Source organism: Arachis hypogaea, chromosome 18 (genome assembly GCF_003086295.3).
Source record: "Arachis hypogaea cultivar Tifrunner chromosome 18, arahy.Tifrunner.gnm2.J5K5, whole genome shotgun sequence".
Taxonomy (NCBI): Eukaryota; Viridiplantae; Streptophyta; class Magnoliopsida; order Fabales; family Fabaceae; genus Arachis; species Arachis hypogaea.
In genome coordinates, this window is record NC_092053.1 from 41432468 (window position 1) to 41449540 (window position 17073).

The window sequence follows — 17073 nt, forward strand, 5'->3', positions numbered from 1 at the left end:
GAAACTACACTACAATACATATATTTATTTTTTTTCTTTTTTTTTTAGGGTTTGGACCTTGAATTCTAAAGAGCTTTTCTATCTAGAATTTAATTTTTTTTTATGAATTTATCTCTTATTTTTAGGTTTTAGTTTGTTTAATTATAGTTCTTTGTTTATAATTTCTTATTTTGCTACTCTAGTTTCTTAAAATTTATTGTTACTTCCTTTAGTTTGCTATTTTAGTCTATGAATCCTAGTTGAATTCTCAATTTTCTTTAATAAATTTGATATTTTATACTTTATTTTTACTTACTTGAGTTGTTATTAATTTCTTGCATTGGGTAGTTATAATTTTTACTATTCTTGCAATTTATGAAGTTTTATTTATATGCACACTAAGTGTTTGATGAAATGTCTCACTTAGTTATAGAGTAGATTTTACATTCTTAGCTTGAGTTAAGAAATTGGATGACAATGAGTCATTAATACCCAAGTTGATTGATAATTTAAAAATATTAATTAACTTTGTTTCCACTAACGCTAATCTTTTACTAATTCAATTAGTAAGTTAGTTAGAACTTGTGGATTAGGGTTTGTAAGAACCGCAACTAATCAATCGGTTAATTAAGTGATCATATTGCTCAAATTAGATTACGAAAAGTTAGAGTGAGAAATTGAGGATTTAAATGTGATTTTTGGACTCAGTGGGTTTTTCTGAGTTAGAAAATGTATTTTCTGCGAAAAACCGTAAAAAACCGCAAACCCGCAGTTGAATCGATTGAACCGGTTCAAGTCTACCCGGTACCGCACGAGAAAAAGTGAAAACCGTCAAAAACCTTAGAAAAATATTAGAAATGGAAAACCGGACGTTAATTTTAAAAGTTTGGCCCAAAGTTGAGCTAAACGGGCTAAAAACCTAACGGGTTAGACCGGGTCTAAGTTGGACACAAGCCCAACATATATAAATCCTCATTAATGAATCCAAACAGCCATAACACACTCAAACACACTTTCATGCTGAAAAGAAAAGAGGGAGAGGAGAAGAGATAGAACACTATTCACTTCAATCTTCTCAAGCTCATATCTTGAGCTGCAGAGCTCCGATCGCCGCATCGTTTGCGGCTACGCGTTCCTTGTGAAGAGCTCTACAAAACTCATATAAGAAACTAGTAAGGAAAGCTCAAAATTCTCTCAGTTCTTCTCAAAATTTTGGGTATTTAGGGCTTTTGATTAAGTAAGTATTTGTGATTTTGGATGTTTAAGTTCACTCTAATCCTTACTTAGCGTTGGATTTTGGCTATCAAAACTGTTGAAAAAGGTAAGAGGTATTAAACTCTTGTGAATTTTTATTTATGATAAACCCTAGGTTGATTTGTGATGATTTATATGTATATAGTTTGATTAATGTGAGTTTGGGAGCTATTGGAACTTGTTGGAGCTTATTGGTGATTGTTGGTGGCTTGGATTGTGTTGGAAAGCTTAGCTTGTGCTCAATTTTAGATTTTGGTACATATAGGGAATCGACCAAGGTATGGTTTCGGTTTCCTCTATGTAATATATAATATTTATGGACACTTAGGCTAGTGACCTATAGGATAGGGTTGGAAATTTATATGTTGTTGATGATTGTTTGGGTTGATGATGTATAATGAATTGATGCTGTTGTGATGATTGAATGATGAAGTTGAGATATGATGGATTTGGATGAATGAATATTGTTGATTATTAATATGAATCATGGTTGAGTTGATGATGAAAATTGATAGTAATATAATGTTGATTGGTGAATATGTGATATATGTGATATTGAGGTTGAGAATAATATGTGAAAGAAAATGTGGAAAGAATAGTGCAAAGTGTTATAAAGTGTACGTTTTGATGAGAAATGGAGTTTTGGAATGGTTCTATTTTGGCATCGGTTGGTTTGAGTTGTGAGAATAAGTAATTTGGTAAATTGTGAACTTGGTAAAGGTTGGTTTTTGGTGAATTTTATTCGATCATAACTTTTGCCTCAATTTTCAAAATTGATTGAAATTTCTTGAAATTAAAGCTTATTGAAAACCCTTCAATTTGATATAAAGTTTGTAAATTTTGGGTTTTTATAGAGGAAGTTATGATCATTCAAAGTTAGTGTTAAAAATATGAAATTCTGCAAAATTGCTGAATTTTGTGATTTCTGGTATGTGCGCACGCACCGCCTTGTGCGCATGCACAATGCTGCAAAAATTTTAACCTGTGCGCACGCACAGACCTGTGCGTACGCACACGCAAAGGCAGGCAGTCTGTTCACAGCGTTAGCACAGCTTGTACGCGTACATACCCAAGGAGGAATTGCAACCTATGCGTACGCACAGCCCTGTGCGCACGCACATGTTGGGAAGGGTAGTCTGTTGGAGGCGCTGGCACAGGTTGTTCGAGCGAACAGACATTGAAAATTTTGACACCTGTGCGTACGCACACCTCTATGCGTACGCACACTTTTGAAAACTCTTCTGGGCGTGTGCGCGCACACCCCTATGCGGTCGCACACGCCCTGTTTCTCAAATTTTACTTTGTTTTCAACTATTCTACCTTCCCAATAAGGTTGAAAGCTTCTCTAACACCATTTTAGGACTCTTGGGCTTAGTTTTAGACATTTAAAACATTGGGAAAGAATTTAAGGGTTTTAAATGATATTATTTGGAAAACTTAGAAAACGGAGGCCTAGGTTTCTGGCGTATTGAGGATGGTTTGATGTTATGTGATGAATGGTTGATGTATGAGATGAGAATTGAGGAATTGTTGAGTTCGGAATAAAAATGTGAATTGACAGTGGTTGAGATGAGTCGAGGACTCGAATGTGTGATGAGGAATCACTAATGTATTGAAAATGTTTTCTGAAAAACCACTGCACTATTATTTTATATTGAGATTATGAGACGCTATGCGCCCGGCAGGGACGGCGGTTGGATCCCACCTGTCGAGGTAGCGGTGGCGGCGTAAGGGCAGTGGTTCGTCCCGCTTGCGTTGAGATGTGAGATCTGTGGCAAGAGTATCCCGCTCGCATCCCTTCGGATCAATAGAGCGTGCAGACGCAAAATCCTGGACAGTGATCCGAGCACTATATCTCGGGGATTCCCATATGAGGATTCCGAAGGGCAACGTCTCCATGGAGATGTGTCGGGTTGGTAGTTAAACCGACAATGTGATATCACAGCCAGTAGGACAAGCATTCATCATGTGCATTTTCTATCTATTTGTTTGCTTTGCCGACTTGCAATTGTATGCCTAATTGAATAACATGTCTATTTGCTTACTTGAACTACTTGTATTATATGCTCCTACCTGTGTTTTACTCGCCTTTTATATTATTTGTGCTTTCTACTGGGATTGAGGAGGTTCGGAAAGCGGTAGCGATGGGATCGCATGGAAAATAGGTTGGTGAAGGCTGCGGGACAGCGGTGTTTGGTTAGAGTAGAAATCCCCTAAGAGAGATTACCCGGTTTATTTATGTTAAGGTTTATATAGTTATGCTTTATTGTTTTAGTATGCTTAAGCTAAATCTTGTGATGGATATGAAGTCTAGGATTGCCTTTGGTGTCCTTGGGTCTTATATCCTACATCATTGGGCACTGTTACCATACTGAGAACCTCCGGTTCTCATACCATATTTCTGTTGTGTTTTTCAGATGCAGGTCGCAACCCACCTTGGTGAGTTGCCGGGATGGTGACAGAAGCGGAGGATCCGGATACCTTTTAAGTCTTTTGATTTATTTTGCTATACATCTCTCACTTTTGTATTTTGTTTTGCCTAGAGGCATGTATTGAGAGAACAAAACCTGTATAAGCCATTTTAAACTTCAGTTTCCTTTTTGTCTGTATATTTGGCTAGCCGGCTTAAACTACGCGAGCCGTGGCTAGTTTCTTATGATATTACACTATTATACTATTATCTTTGTTTATATCACATCTGTTTCTTGTGCTTTAAGTTAGACACTTCGTTAGCACGTTTTGCTCTTTTAAATCCTGTCTTTGAGCTATAATCTTCATCGGACTTCTAGATTATATTAATCTTTTCTATATATTATATGTATGAGCTTAGAACTGTCGTAATCTCTGATTAACCTTTGCTTTACGACGCGAGGTAAAGCTTAGGCTAATTAGAGTGTTACAAGGTTAATTAAACCTAATTGATTCTTCTCAATTTGTAGGAGTTGATGAATTGGATTTGCTCTTTGTAATTATCATGTTGTTGTTAGTGTCAAGGATAGTGATCCTAGACCCTTAACCCTTGCTAAGATCTTTTAAAACTTGAATTTACTTTCTTCTCCTCTAGTTAATTGCCTTGATTCTATTTTAGTTTAAGTTCCTTGTCATTTAATTCTTAATTGTGTTTTTACCTTCTTGCTATTTATATTTTCATTAATTGCGAACAAACTCTCGATCTTTCATAACCAATAATAATGCACTCGATTATGATTTTAAAGGAGAATAACTCGGGATTAAACTCTCGGTTATTATTTTGAACTTTGTGACACTTTTTACTAAACTTTGAGAATGTTAAATTCTAATTTAGACTTACACTGAATCTTGAGTTTTAAACTTGCTAGTACTTAGCACTCGTCACTCACTAATTCTCTCTTTGCAACGTCATTTTTCTAGTGTAGGTGTGTCTAATTGTGTACTCTTTTATTTTGAAAAGTGAGGCAATAAGGATGAATTCAAATACAAAAGAAAAAAGATGAAGAGTTAAATGAAGGACATTTTGAAAATTTCACAATTTCGTGCCTTTAAAGCCACATTACACACAAATAAATGACATAAGAACCAGGAGTATATTTAAAAATAATAAAAAATATTAAAGATAAAATTAATACAAATTAAATATTAAAGATAATTTTTAAATTTTTGACAAATATTTGTGATAAAAAAATATATTTTATCTAAAAACATATTTGATTTAATTATTTACCTTTTTAAAAATATAGAAATATAACTATTTAATTAAAAAAATGCCACTACCATCAGTTAATAAATAATTAAACTATCAATATCAGCATAGGTTTAGAAGAAAGACTGAGACTGAAAGATTGAGATTGAAAGATAAAGATTAAGAGACTAAGAAACTGAATTAAATTTTTATATTATATTTGGTGTAAAATGTACTTAACTGAGTATTATATTTAATTTAAAATAAATATGAAAATTGATGAATAGATTGTAATTGAAAACTTAAATAGAGATATTTTAAAAAAAAATATTATTAAAATTTCAATCTTTGTCTCTAAAATTTCAATCCTCTATATCTATACTTTCTAGACATACTAAAAGGATTGAAATATTAAAATTAGAGATTGAAATTTTAGTTTTGACCTCTAATCATTAAACACAATATTGAGTCACAATTTCCTAATTTCAATCTCAGTTAACCAAATGCTACCATAGAGACTAGATAGTGAATTCAAAGCTGAAAGTTGTATTATGAAAAGAAATCTACTTATAATTGTAAGCCCACTAATTTGATTAGTATAATAGTTAAATGAAAAATTCTCCAGTGCGGATGATGAAAATAAGCATGTGATGTTGACGCTGCGTGTTAACTTGGGACTGTGACGTGTGTATATTGGCATGTGGCACATCAAAGAAATTTATCCAAATCTCAGAATAAAAAAAAAATTATTCAGGTCAAAAAATTTATCTAAATCTCAAAATCATAAAAATACAAGAATAATAGGTAGGGGTTGTAAAGGAACCTAAATCCGCCAGGCCGACTCGCGTAACCCGCCAAAAAAGACAGATCGGTCTGAAAAATTGGGACCGTCAAAGAGCAAAAGTCTACCTAACTCGCACCACTTAAATTGTGGGTTTTCACTGGGCGGGGCAGGCTTTCCCGCCGGGCTTAATTTTTTTGCCAAAATCCAACTTCCCCCAACCCAACTTATAAGAGTATGAAGATAAAAATTGAGTATTTTAGATTATGTTTATGTTGTTTTTGAGACAATATTTATAATTATGTTTTGAATTATGTTTATTTTGCTTTGGAGTGAATATTTATAATTATGTTTTAGATGAAAATTGTTTATAATTATATTTATTAGATATTTATAATTACAAAGACTTTAATTTTTGTAAATATAAAAAATATAATTTTTTATGCCTTTAAAAATTATAAATTTATTAATATGATTATAAAATTATATATATTATTTAATAGTTAATAGTTTAAAAAAAAAAGGAGCTTTGGCGGGCTTAGCCCGCCAGCCCACAATTAGACGGGACAGGATGAGATTCTAAGACCGCCTCACTAGGCAAGGCGAGACGGGCCAGCCCGCCAAAAGACGGACTTCTGCCAAGGTGGGGCGGAGGCGGGCTTCCCCACTTGCCACGCCTTAACAGGGTTTGAACTAAATAACACATGACAACGGACTAAACTAATTCATCCTATTGAGTTATTAACCAAGAGCTAATGAGATCAGGCCAACTTCAGTCTCAAAAGTTTAACCTATTAATAACCTACAATAAACTTTTTGGATCAACGCATATGGACATTGGTAAAAGATCTAATTTGTCTGGTTCTTTAAAAAATTATTCAAAGTCAAACTCAAGTAGTTATTGTTGCCACTGATGATATGATTTTTGCATATACCCGATCATCCTCTCTTCTCGAATTCTTGTTTCAATGCCTACCATCAAGAAAGAAGTTTTGATCAGGCAATGATTATCTCAACCAAATTCACTAATAAGAAGACTTAAAAAATCCTCCTCAAAGACAAGTTCATTATAATTAACTAGACATGTTATTAGAGAAGGAAAATTCACAGCAAAACAAGAGAACGAATACTACTCTCCAACAACAGGACTTCACAATAATTTTGACCAAATAGACTCTTCAATATTCTAAATGAAAACTACAAAATTGTGTTATGCAGATTGCTTAAAACTTATTGTTACAAAGTGCGTCTATTTTGCTTATCCAAATTTGAAAAATCAGGAGAAAAACAATAGCGTAAATTAAAACTCATATATTACATCAGTTAGGCTAATCTCAAGAAGAATATGAACATAGATTCAAATTTCATAATAAGTAAGAACATTTAAGGTATTGTTCCAAAAGTCAGTTATTCTTATTCATTAAGAAAGGAAAACAATAATAGTAATTTGAAAATATTAATTAATTGCATCATGTAATCTGAAGTGCTAGAATTTATAAATAACTAAAGCCAAAATAGCTTTAAAACGGAGACTATGCTCGGCCCATGGATCGAGATCGACAGAGGTACTACTACTACTACCAAGTTCGATCCCCCACTCCGCCCGCGTGCTCTCACTGCCAGGGGAAGATGTATGTCTTCGGGTGGGATCGAGGGTAGTTCATTTTATTGTCTCTGTTCTTGTTCTTAGCTTGGACAAGTGTTGCTGGTTTTGTAATCATGTGCGGGGTTGTTTAAAGAATATATGAAGTTTTGTCTCTAATGGGTAAATACTAAATACAAAAATAAATTGGGATAATTCTGTAAATATTTAAGGCAGCTCCATCAAATGTAACTCTCATAAAAATATGCATCAAATACTTTGTTCTCGTAAGTATATCACATGGATATATATGATTCTTGTAATCTTTTCATTATTGACACTAGTTCCACAAACATTGGTGATAAATGAGGGAGGAAAAGAAAAAGAATAACTACTGACCTCTACTAAGTAGTTAAGTTTATAAAGTTGGTCCATCTCCTCTGGCTCTTTCTTATGCATCATTTCTGACTTCCCTGAACTTCAAAACATGTATTCGATCAACCTGAATCCCTGGCATTCCAAATGCTGGTCCGTTCTTCCATTCCTGAGGAATTGAAATTGCCGTGAGATGTAACATCCAAATTCCAAAGAGCCCATAAATTGTTTTCCATAACAAAAACAATTTCCAATTTCCATGAAGCTTCCATGTTAAGGCATTTTTAGAACTGTCCATTATTACAAGTTCTAGCTCCTGCAAACACCAATGTCACATGAGCAGAATCTGCCTATTTCAGCCACTCCAGTAGTCCAGTGTCCATGAGAACACCTTCACTGATGCAAGTAGGCCCATCAATCAAATTACGCTAGTTAAGAAAACAAGAACATCTGCCTTGGGCCACATTGTCCTCTGCAGCACCTTGTGGCCTTTCCAAAGTGCTCACTCCTCATGTTGCATGCTGGGGCACCCTTACTGAGGACAGCCTGTCCTAAGACGTCCAAATGTCTCCCTCCCATGATTCTGAAATTGCCTTTGCTAAGCTGAAGGCCACCAATCTGACTAAATTTTGTTCTGCATTATAATGAGTTCATGCATCTTTACAATTAAATCATAAGCGTGTCTGCACTCCACAGATAGACTTTAAACCCATTTTCAACTGAAAATGAAGCTGATCCAACATGGGGGACAAAAACCTGCATTAAGATGCTCTTGGATTGGCTCGTATCTTCCTAATTAAGTAGTTCTCCAAACCAATACCAGCATCCACTATTCTAGTATGACCTGTTATTTCAATCTTGAGAACTTGCTCCAAAACATCTCTGCTCCTCACACCATCGTCCACTTCACATAATAAAGGTATTATAATCGCCCAGGTATCTATATGAGGAGCTTCCCCATGCTCAAGCGATTTGGTCAGAACTCCACAAGCTTCCTCAATCTTACCAACATTGCAGAAACCCTTTACTAGGCCATGAATAACAGCAAAATGCGGAGAAAAACCTTTAGACAGCATCTCCTTCATGTAGTTATTTGCCTCATCAAGCATTCCTTTGTCACATAACCCACCAACCAAAGTTCGATATGACACAACATTAGGCAAGCACCCATTGTTCTGCATATCAGCAATAACTTTACAGGCATCATGGGCGCGCCTTTCCCTGCAGAACCCCGATATAACAGTATTATAATGAACTATGTCAGGATTGCACCCTTTGATCTTCATCCTACAAAGAAGCTTGTAAGCTTCTCTAAGCTTCTTCTTCCTACACAAACTGTTCAACAAAGTGGTGTAAGTCAAAGAGTCAGGAACAAACCCTTTGTTCAACATATCCTCCAACAAATCCACAGCTCCATTCACTTGACTCTTCCTACACATCGCCTGCATCAGAATCCGGTAAGACTCAATATCAGGAACAATATCTCTCTTAAACATTTTGTTGAACAGGTGGTAAGCAATGCTAATATCTCCATTCAAACAAAAAGCCCGCATGAGAATATTGTAGGACTGAGTATTGGGTGACACACCGTGCCTATGAGCATCCCTGAAGAGATCGAATGCAGGTCGAACAAAGTTGCGGTGGGATACAAGAATCTCAAGAATGCGGTTGAGGTGTTTGGGCAAAGGCTTGAAACCGTATTGAAGCATAGTGTAGAAGGTTTTGAGAACCTTATCGGGTAAATCAGCTTCGCCATAGACTCTGATCAAGTAGGAGAACAGGGTAGGAGTGATTGGGTAGGATTCGGATTTGAGGCGACGAACAAGGTCATCGACAAGGGAGAATTGCCTGGTGCGGCCCAATTTGAGGATAAGAATGAGGTAGGTAGAGTAAGAATGGCTAAAGTTGGGATGGCGAGAGGCGCATTCGAAGATTTCTTTGGCGAGAAGAGGGTCCGATTGGGAAGCTATGAGCTTCTGGACTCTAGATGGAGACCCAATCAGGGAATTGGAGCGAGAAGAATAGAAAGATTGTTGGTTTAGGTTTTGTGAGAAATTGAAGGAGATGATGTGATGGGAAGACAGGGGGATTAGGGTTTCGGTGGAGCGGAGAAATGATCTGAGCAGACTCGGTGAGGTCATGGTGGTGGCTCAAGAAGGTGAGCAGGCGAGGGCAAATCAATGCTAATTGTGGGTGTCGTATATTAGTGCTTAGTGTCCTTTGTTTCTATTGAGGAGATATGGACACTGTGGGTGTTCGCAGCGCGGTTTGGTTTGGTTTGGTTTTTAGGGGGAAAAAACATCCGATCCAATTGTAAAAAAATTTATTGGTCTGGTTTGGTTTGATTTTTTTGAGGCCAACCAAACTGAATTGAAATTGATTGATTTGATTCGATTTTTCGATGTTTCACCATGACCTTCATCAACTCCACCTTCTGTTTCACCAATGCTGTCACTTTACTATTATCAAACTGCAGAAATATCACAAAAAAATAAAATAAGAATAGAGAACACTAAACGAAAATTAGAACTGCACAAATTAAAATTAGAACACTAAAATTAAAACAACATAATTTGAAACCTCAAATCACAAATTAAAATTAAATAATTGAAAAACAGCAACCAAAAAAGTTAAGTTAAATGAGAGAACGTTGATAGTGTTTCTTCGACCCTGTTTAATAGAAGACTTTAACATTCAACAAAACATGATTTGCTTTGATTAGTGTCACTAACAAATAACAACGTACTAACACAATCACAATTAGAAACATAATTATCAAAACCAAACCAACAATCGATCCCGTTAGAGTACTTGGTTAATGGATTACTGATTCTACCGTTAGATAACTGGTTAAGCCGGTCATAATTAAATAATTATATATGATTTTTTTTTCTCATAATAAGTTATTTTTATTTTATTGCTTTTAACATTGAATACCACTGAACTACTTTAGATGTCTACCTTATCAACAAAGTATATAAACTAAAGAGTGCATATAAATGTTAACAAGATTTTTAAATCAATATTTTAGAGCCAGACAAAAAATACAAGAGATCTGCTTCCACATCCCCATCTTTGGCACAAAACGCTGCTTCATCATCTGCCTTACAGCCCAATCGACCTCCCCAATGACACCCCTCTCACACATACCCTTCACAAGAACTTTATAAGACACGAAACTAGGGCCAAACCCCATCAACACCATTCTCTCCATGATCTCTTTGGCTTCCTCAAATCTCTCATTATCAAGCAACCCATACGCCACTTCTTGATAAGACCCTCCATTGGGATCACATCCTTTTTCCATCATCAATCTCTCCAACACCTTTGCCTCGTCGACCCTCCCTTGCTTCCTCAACCCCGAAATCAGCACATTAAAAACCACGATGTCAGCACCAACCCCACAATTTTCCATTCTCTCCAACAACCCAAAAGCACCATCCAAATCCCCTTTTTCGCACAATCCATGCATCAAAGTAGCAAAAGTCCTCACATTGGGCTCACACCCTAGTTGGGAAAATTCATCAAATACCTTGAAGCCATCCTCCAATTCGCCACAACCACACAACCCCTTGATCAAGAATCAAAATTAGACGTTCATATATAATTCTTTTTAGGTTTTGTTAGATGGTAATTAACTTTTCTTTAATCAAGAATCAAAGAACCCAGTCAATAAAACAAAACAGAAGAAATGTTAAAAGAAGAAAAAAATAAAAGCAAAACAGGAAACCGATTTTTATTCCAGCAAGTAATACTTACCTTTTTTTTTTCTCCACTCTTAAAATTTAACATTCACTATATGATGGAAAAATCCAATTTCTTAACGAAATCATTTTACTCCATAAAAAAATCATCATTTAGGGTGAAAATGCAAACATCTTTTTATAATATGACTTTTACGCAAGGTTCTAAAAACCAAACTGATCATCATACTGCTCGAGCTACTGATTCATCAGTTTAGAGGTTTAATCGGTTCAACCGTAGTTCAACTGAAATGACTAAATTATAATAAAATAACATATCAAATTATATATAAATATATAAATATAAATATATTCTGATATAAATCTTAAATATATACAAATTAAAAGTATAATTCCAATTAAAATCTACTAATCACATTTAAATACAACACATGAGTCAAATATAAAAAAACAAATATCAAAGGTCAAAATTTATATACGTATAAAAGTTATAATATTATATGAAATTTAATATAGGCACAAGAAACAAAAAAATCATTGAATTAACCAAATCAATAATAAATATTCGTTCAACTCCTTATCTAGTTAATTGAGTTAATTCAATTCATCTATTTCTTCATTAAAAACAAAGATGACAAATTTATTTCTTCTCAAACAAAAGATTGATCATAATGAACAAATAGAAACTCCAAACAACTTTTAACAAAATTTTCAGCCTAATTTTAATAAAGATTAACAAGATTTTCAGCTGATCACAATTTTAACAAAATTTCAGCACAATTTTAACAATGATTAAAAATCTTTTTCCAAAAATTAACAAAAAAAATCCCAGCAGTGAACTAATAATTCAATGATTCAATCAACGGCAAAAATACAGATTATAGAGTACAGAACAGCACTGGAGCATAGCTAATCATTCAATGATTCAAGTTATGGAAGGAAAAGCTCTACGATGGTTCAATCATCGCTAACAACCAGATATGCTTTCAATCTTGCCAGAATCAAGCAACAATTCAGCAATCATCAACCACAATTTCAGATCTAAAATCAGTAACAACAGAAATTATATGATTGCAAATTAGTAATTACAATGAAGCAGCAACACAAATTCGGCAACAGAACCAACTGCAACAACTAAAAAACTTCATGCCAACAATAACTTCAGAATCACAACAACAATAAGTTCAGAATCCAATTTTAGAACACAAACTCAGCTCAGAATCTTAAAAATTAACTAGAAAGTAAAGATGAAACTGAAGAAGTGGCTTACCGGTGAGACGCCGAGGGAGGAACAGCGGTGACAGAGTGAGCTCGGAGGAACACGGCGCTGACACTGACCTCGTCGAGATAGAGAGAGAGCTTGAAGAGAGAGACGCCGGGAACAGAGCTCGTTACGGCGAGGAGACGACGGCCGAGCTCCACCGCGAGGAGAAGAGGGTGAGTGTTCGGAGACGGCACCCTCTATCAGTCACAATTCCGGCGGCGACGGCGATCTCTGGCCGAGGAGAGGAGTTCGGCGATGGTAGGAGCTGCTGCCTGCTGCTTGGTGGCTCTCTGATGAGTGTTGATGATGAGTTGATGAATCGCGGGACTGGGGTGGCCTTTTAGGGTTAACTGGTTCAGAGAGGGTAAGTGAGTGAGTGGAGGCTAGGGTTGCCGTTTGAGTCTTTGGAGTTTGGAGGCTAGGGTTGCTTTTTGATTCAGGAAGGGGGCTGGAAGGAGGAGTGACGTCAGTGAGGTCGTGAAGATGCTGCAGTTTTGTTAAGAGTTTCTTTGAAGTGTGAAACAAAACGGCGCGGTTTGGAGAAATTTTTGAAAACCGAACGAGTTTCGGTTTGATTTGACTGACCGGTTTTTATCAAGTTCAAGTTGAATTTTATATTTGCTTAAAAAAATTTTATTTTTCTGTAAGGTTCTAAAAACCGAATCGGTCATTGAATCGTTTTAGTTATTGGTTTATTGGTTTATAAGTTTAATCGGTTTGACCATAGTTGAACCGAAAAAAATTGTTTTATAATAAAATAATAAATAAAATATAAATAAATACATGAAAATATAATTATAGTCTAATGTAAACTTTAAAACAAAGGTGCTTTATTATTAACTTCCATCTATTTGACTCAAATTATCTCCTTTTTTTACTAACTTTGAACAGGATTCATGTTTCTTGAGTCACAAGGTGCCTTTAGAGTATATTAATTTACTAAGAATGGTGTTTGCAGCTACAATGCATAGGTTTCTTTTACCTTTCCACCCTCTTTTGAACCAGTGCCATTTGGTACGTTTGGTGTCATCACTGCAAAAGCTTGAGAAGGATATTAGAGTTGAAGTGGAAGCCAAAAACTATGTTAAAATCCCTGACCTTCTCATTCCCTTAGAGTCCTGCCATAGTTCAAACAATAATCCTTTTTCTTTCTTTTCTTCATTTTCCCAGAACATGCAAATGCAAGTCATTGATAAAATGTTGCAATCTTTTATACCTCTTAGACCTCGCTCTAAGCCTAAGATAGCCCTTTCTTTCTTGCTAACTTATACCCTCCAAAGTTCTCATCCACTCCCAATTGCACTTGCTATCCTACAACGGACTCTGCATTCTGGCTGCTTTCCAGTTCCTCAGACACATGTTCTCCTCACTTCTGCTTGGTTGGATCACCGGTGTCTCTCTCATTCTGTAGCTAATGTTTTGCTTGAGATGCAATCAATTAGATATCATCCTGACTATCGTTAGATGCGGGAGGAAGAGAAGGTTCATTCGAAGCAGAATTATTTTCAGCATTATCATTCCTAGGTAGTTCTTGGTTGATACTTTCATCCATACCTAAACATTACTAGCAATCCAATCCAATAATCTCAACTCTCAAGTTCACAACAAACAACAAAATCCAGTTCAGTAAACAAAGCAAAATCAGTTCAGTAATCAGTAAACAACAATTATTAACCAAAATTCACAGTTCAGTTTTAGCAGGATCAGTTGAATCAGTTCACAGTTTCACACTACACAGTTCAAAGAAAAATAAAATAGGGAGACAGAGTTCACAGTTTTAGAGTTCATCATGTCACATTGCAGTGACTTCAGTTCACACTTCACAGAGCTTCACAAAATCAAACAACTACTCAATCAAACTCATCAGGGAGACAGAGACATGCTAAACTGAAAAAAGAAATTAAAAAAATTACCTGAAACTCTGGAAGCTCGAAGGCACCTTCAAGGCTTCAACATAATATGTAATAGGAAGAGTCGGAGACAGCAACGCCAAGTGACCAAGCAGTGGTGGAGCACCTTCAAAGGAACAACGGCTGTTGCGCGATGGAGGTGGCTGTTCGAAGGAACGACTGCTGCGCGACAGAGGTGGCTTGGCGAAGGAACGACGGCTGCTACGCGATTAGGTGGCTGATACACCACTATTTCGTGGTATATTTTATGCTTGATTGAGTGAATTTTATCCACTAAACTCACACTTATTCATATAATTCGCATGTTTTACATTTTCCTTCCTAATTTTGTGCTATGATTGAAAACATGTTTCTTTGGCCTTAAATTTGCTATGTTTAATCCCCTCTTATTACCATTCGATGCCGTGATATGTGTGTTAAGTGTTTTCAGAGTTTATAGGGCAGGAATGACTTAGAGGATGGAAAGGAAACATGTAAAAGATGCAAAAGTGGAAGGAATACAAGAAACTGAAGGAATTGCTAAGCTGTCCAGCCTGACCTCTTCGTACTTAACTGACCATAACTTGAGCTACAGAGATCCAAATGAGAAGGTTCTAGTTGCATTGGAAAACTAACATCCGGGGCTTCGAAAATGATATATAATTTGCCATAGTTTCTCTGAAGATAAGCGACACGCACGCGTGCATCTGCGAAATTTCAGCGTATCAGAATTCGCCCCCAACGATTTCTGGGCTGTTTTTGACCCAGTTCTCGGCCCATAAAATATAGATTAGAGGCTGCAGAGTAGAGGAATGGGGGGACACTTCTCATTATACACAATTTAGGTTTTAGATGTAGTTTCTAGAGAGAGAGGCTCTCTCCTCTCTCTTAGGTTTTAGGATTTTAGGATTAGCTTTTCTTAATTTCAAGCTAAGTTTCTATCATAGTTTAATTAGTTTCTCTTCTACTCTTATTTGCTCTAGTCCTTTAGTTTACTTATTCCTCTTGTTGATTACTTTATGTTGCCAATTTAGTTTATGAATCCTTCATGTTAGATTGAATTTCTTATTTAATGCAATTTGAGGTATTTCAGATTTATGATTGTTTTCTTCAATTTATGTTATTGATGCTTTCAATTGGTTATTTAGATTTATTATTCCTTGTTAATTTTCTATGTTTTTATGTTGTACCCTCCAAGTGTTTGATAAAATGCTTGGGAGGGTTTTAAATTAGCTTTTTATTACCTTTTGGCTTTGGTTGATTAATTAGAGACTCTTGAGTAATCAAACTCCTTTGTCGATTGATAATTGGAATTTGCTGGTTGATTTGGATCCCTCTAAAGCTAGTCCTTCCTTAGGAGTTGACTAGGACTTGAGGAATCAAATTGATTCATCCACTTGACTTTTCTTCATAGTTAGAGGTTAACTAAGTGGTAGCAACTGACAATCCTCATCATAACTGATAAGGATAACTAGGATAGGACTTCTGATTCTCATACCTTGCCAAGAGTTTTCTTAATTATTAGTTTATTTTCTTACCATTTACTTTCCTTGTTCCTTAATTCAAAAACCGAAAAATATACTTTTCCATAACCAATAATAACTACACCTCCCTGCAATTCCTTGAGAGACGACCCGAGGTTTAAATATTTCGGTTATTATTTTTATTAGATTTGCTTTAGTGACAAACAATTTTTGTATGAAAGGATTATTGTTAGTTTAGAAACTATACTTGCAACAGGAAATTATTGTGAATTCTTTACCATCAATAATTCGTTCATCAGTGGCTGTTCGAATGAACGACGGCGATGGCACGACGCGGTGGCTGGACGAAGGTGAGGGACGATCGTGTGAGAGTCAGAGAGGTGTTCCCAGTTCTCACTCTCAGTTCTCAGTTTCTGAAGCTCGAAGAGAAAGGGGAGGATCGAATTAGAGATTTAGGGTTCCAGAGGCTGAAATGGCAACGTTTTGCTGCCCAGCCAAAAAACCGGCCAGGTCACGATTTGGTTTGACCGATCGGTTACCAGCCGGTTCACCGGTTCAATTTCGATTTTCAAATTTTGCAGTTTTGCTGTTTTAACCGAATCGTTTTTTGTGCGGTTCATGGTTCAACCGGTTCGACCGACTGATCCGAACCGATTTTCAGAACCTTGTTTTTCTGCGGGTAGGGTTTGGTAGGGTAGGGTAGGGTTTAGAATTTTAGGGTGCGAGTAGAGTTAGAGTTGAGAGATTCTCAACCCGCGGATAGAGTAGGGTAGAGTTTTAAGAAAATTTTCAACCCGCAGGTAGGGTTAGGGTAGAATCCAAACCCTACCCTACCCTACCCATTGCCAGCCCTAGGTTCAATGGTTCAACAATAATTTTTAAATTTGGTGGTTATAATTTCTATTATGAAATAAATAATTAACGAAGATATAATAAATATAAAATAAATAGAAGATTCTAGTATTAATATTTACTAATATAATTATTTAACTATAATAAAAGTAATTTATATTGCCACTTAAAAATCCACGGAGAAAAATAAGAAAGGGAAAGAGTTTTATATTAAAGGGAAAGAAAGGAGAATATTTGCTATTGTTGTATTT

General features: G+C 35.8%; 1 protein-coding gene across 1 annotated transcript; it reads right to left on the minus strand.

Annotated features, from left to right (window-relative positions):
- Positions 1-6385: 6385 nt before the first annotated feature.
- On the minus strand, positions 6386-13103 carry LOC112769263 (uncharacterized). The gene is made up of 3 exons (XM_029294981.2): positions 12604-13103; positions 7654-10099; positions 6386-6644 (listed from the first exon to the last, which is right to left on the minus strand). Exon 2 carries the CDS (start codon positions 9768-9770, stop codon positions 8391-8393), a length of 1380 nt encoding a protein of 459 aa, XP_029150814.1. The 5' UTR covers positions 9771-10099; positions 12604-13103; the 3' UTR covers positions 6386-6644; positions 7654-8390.
- Positions 13104-17073: the final 3970 nt, after the last annotated feature.

What these genes read in the sequence shown, in the direction of transcription:
- LOC112769263 (XM_029294981.2), bottom strand. Translation starts at nt 9,770, where the DNA reads ATGACCTCACCGAGTCTGCTCAGATCATTTCTCCGCTCCACCGAAACC.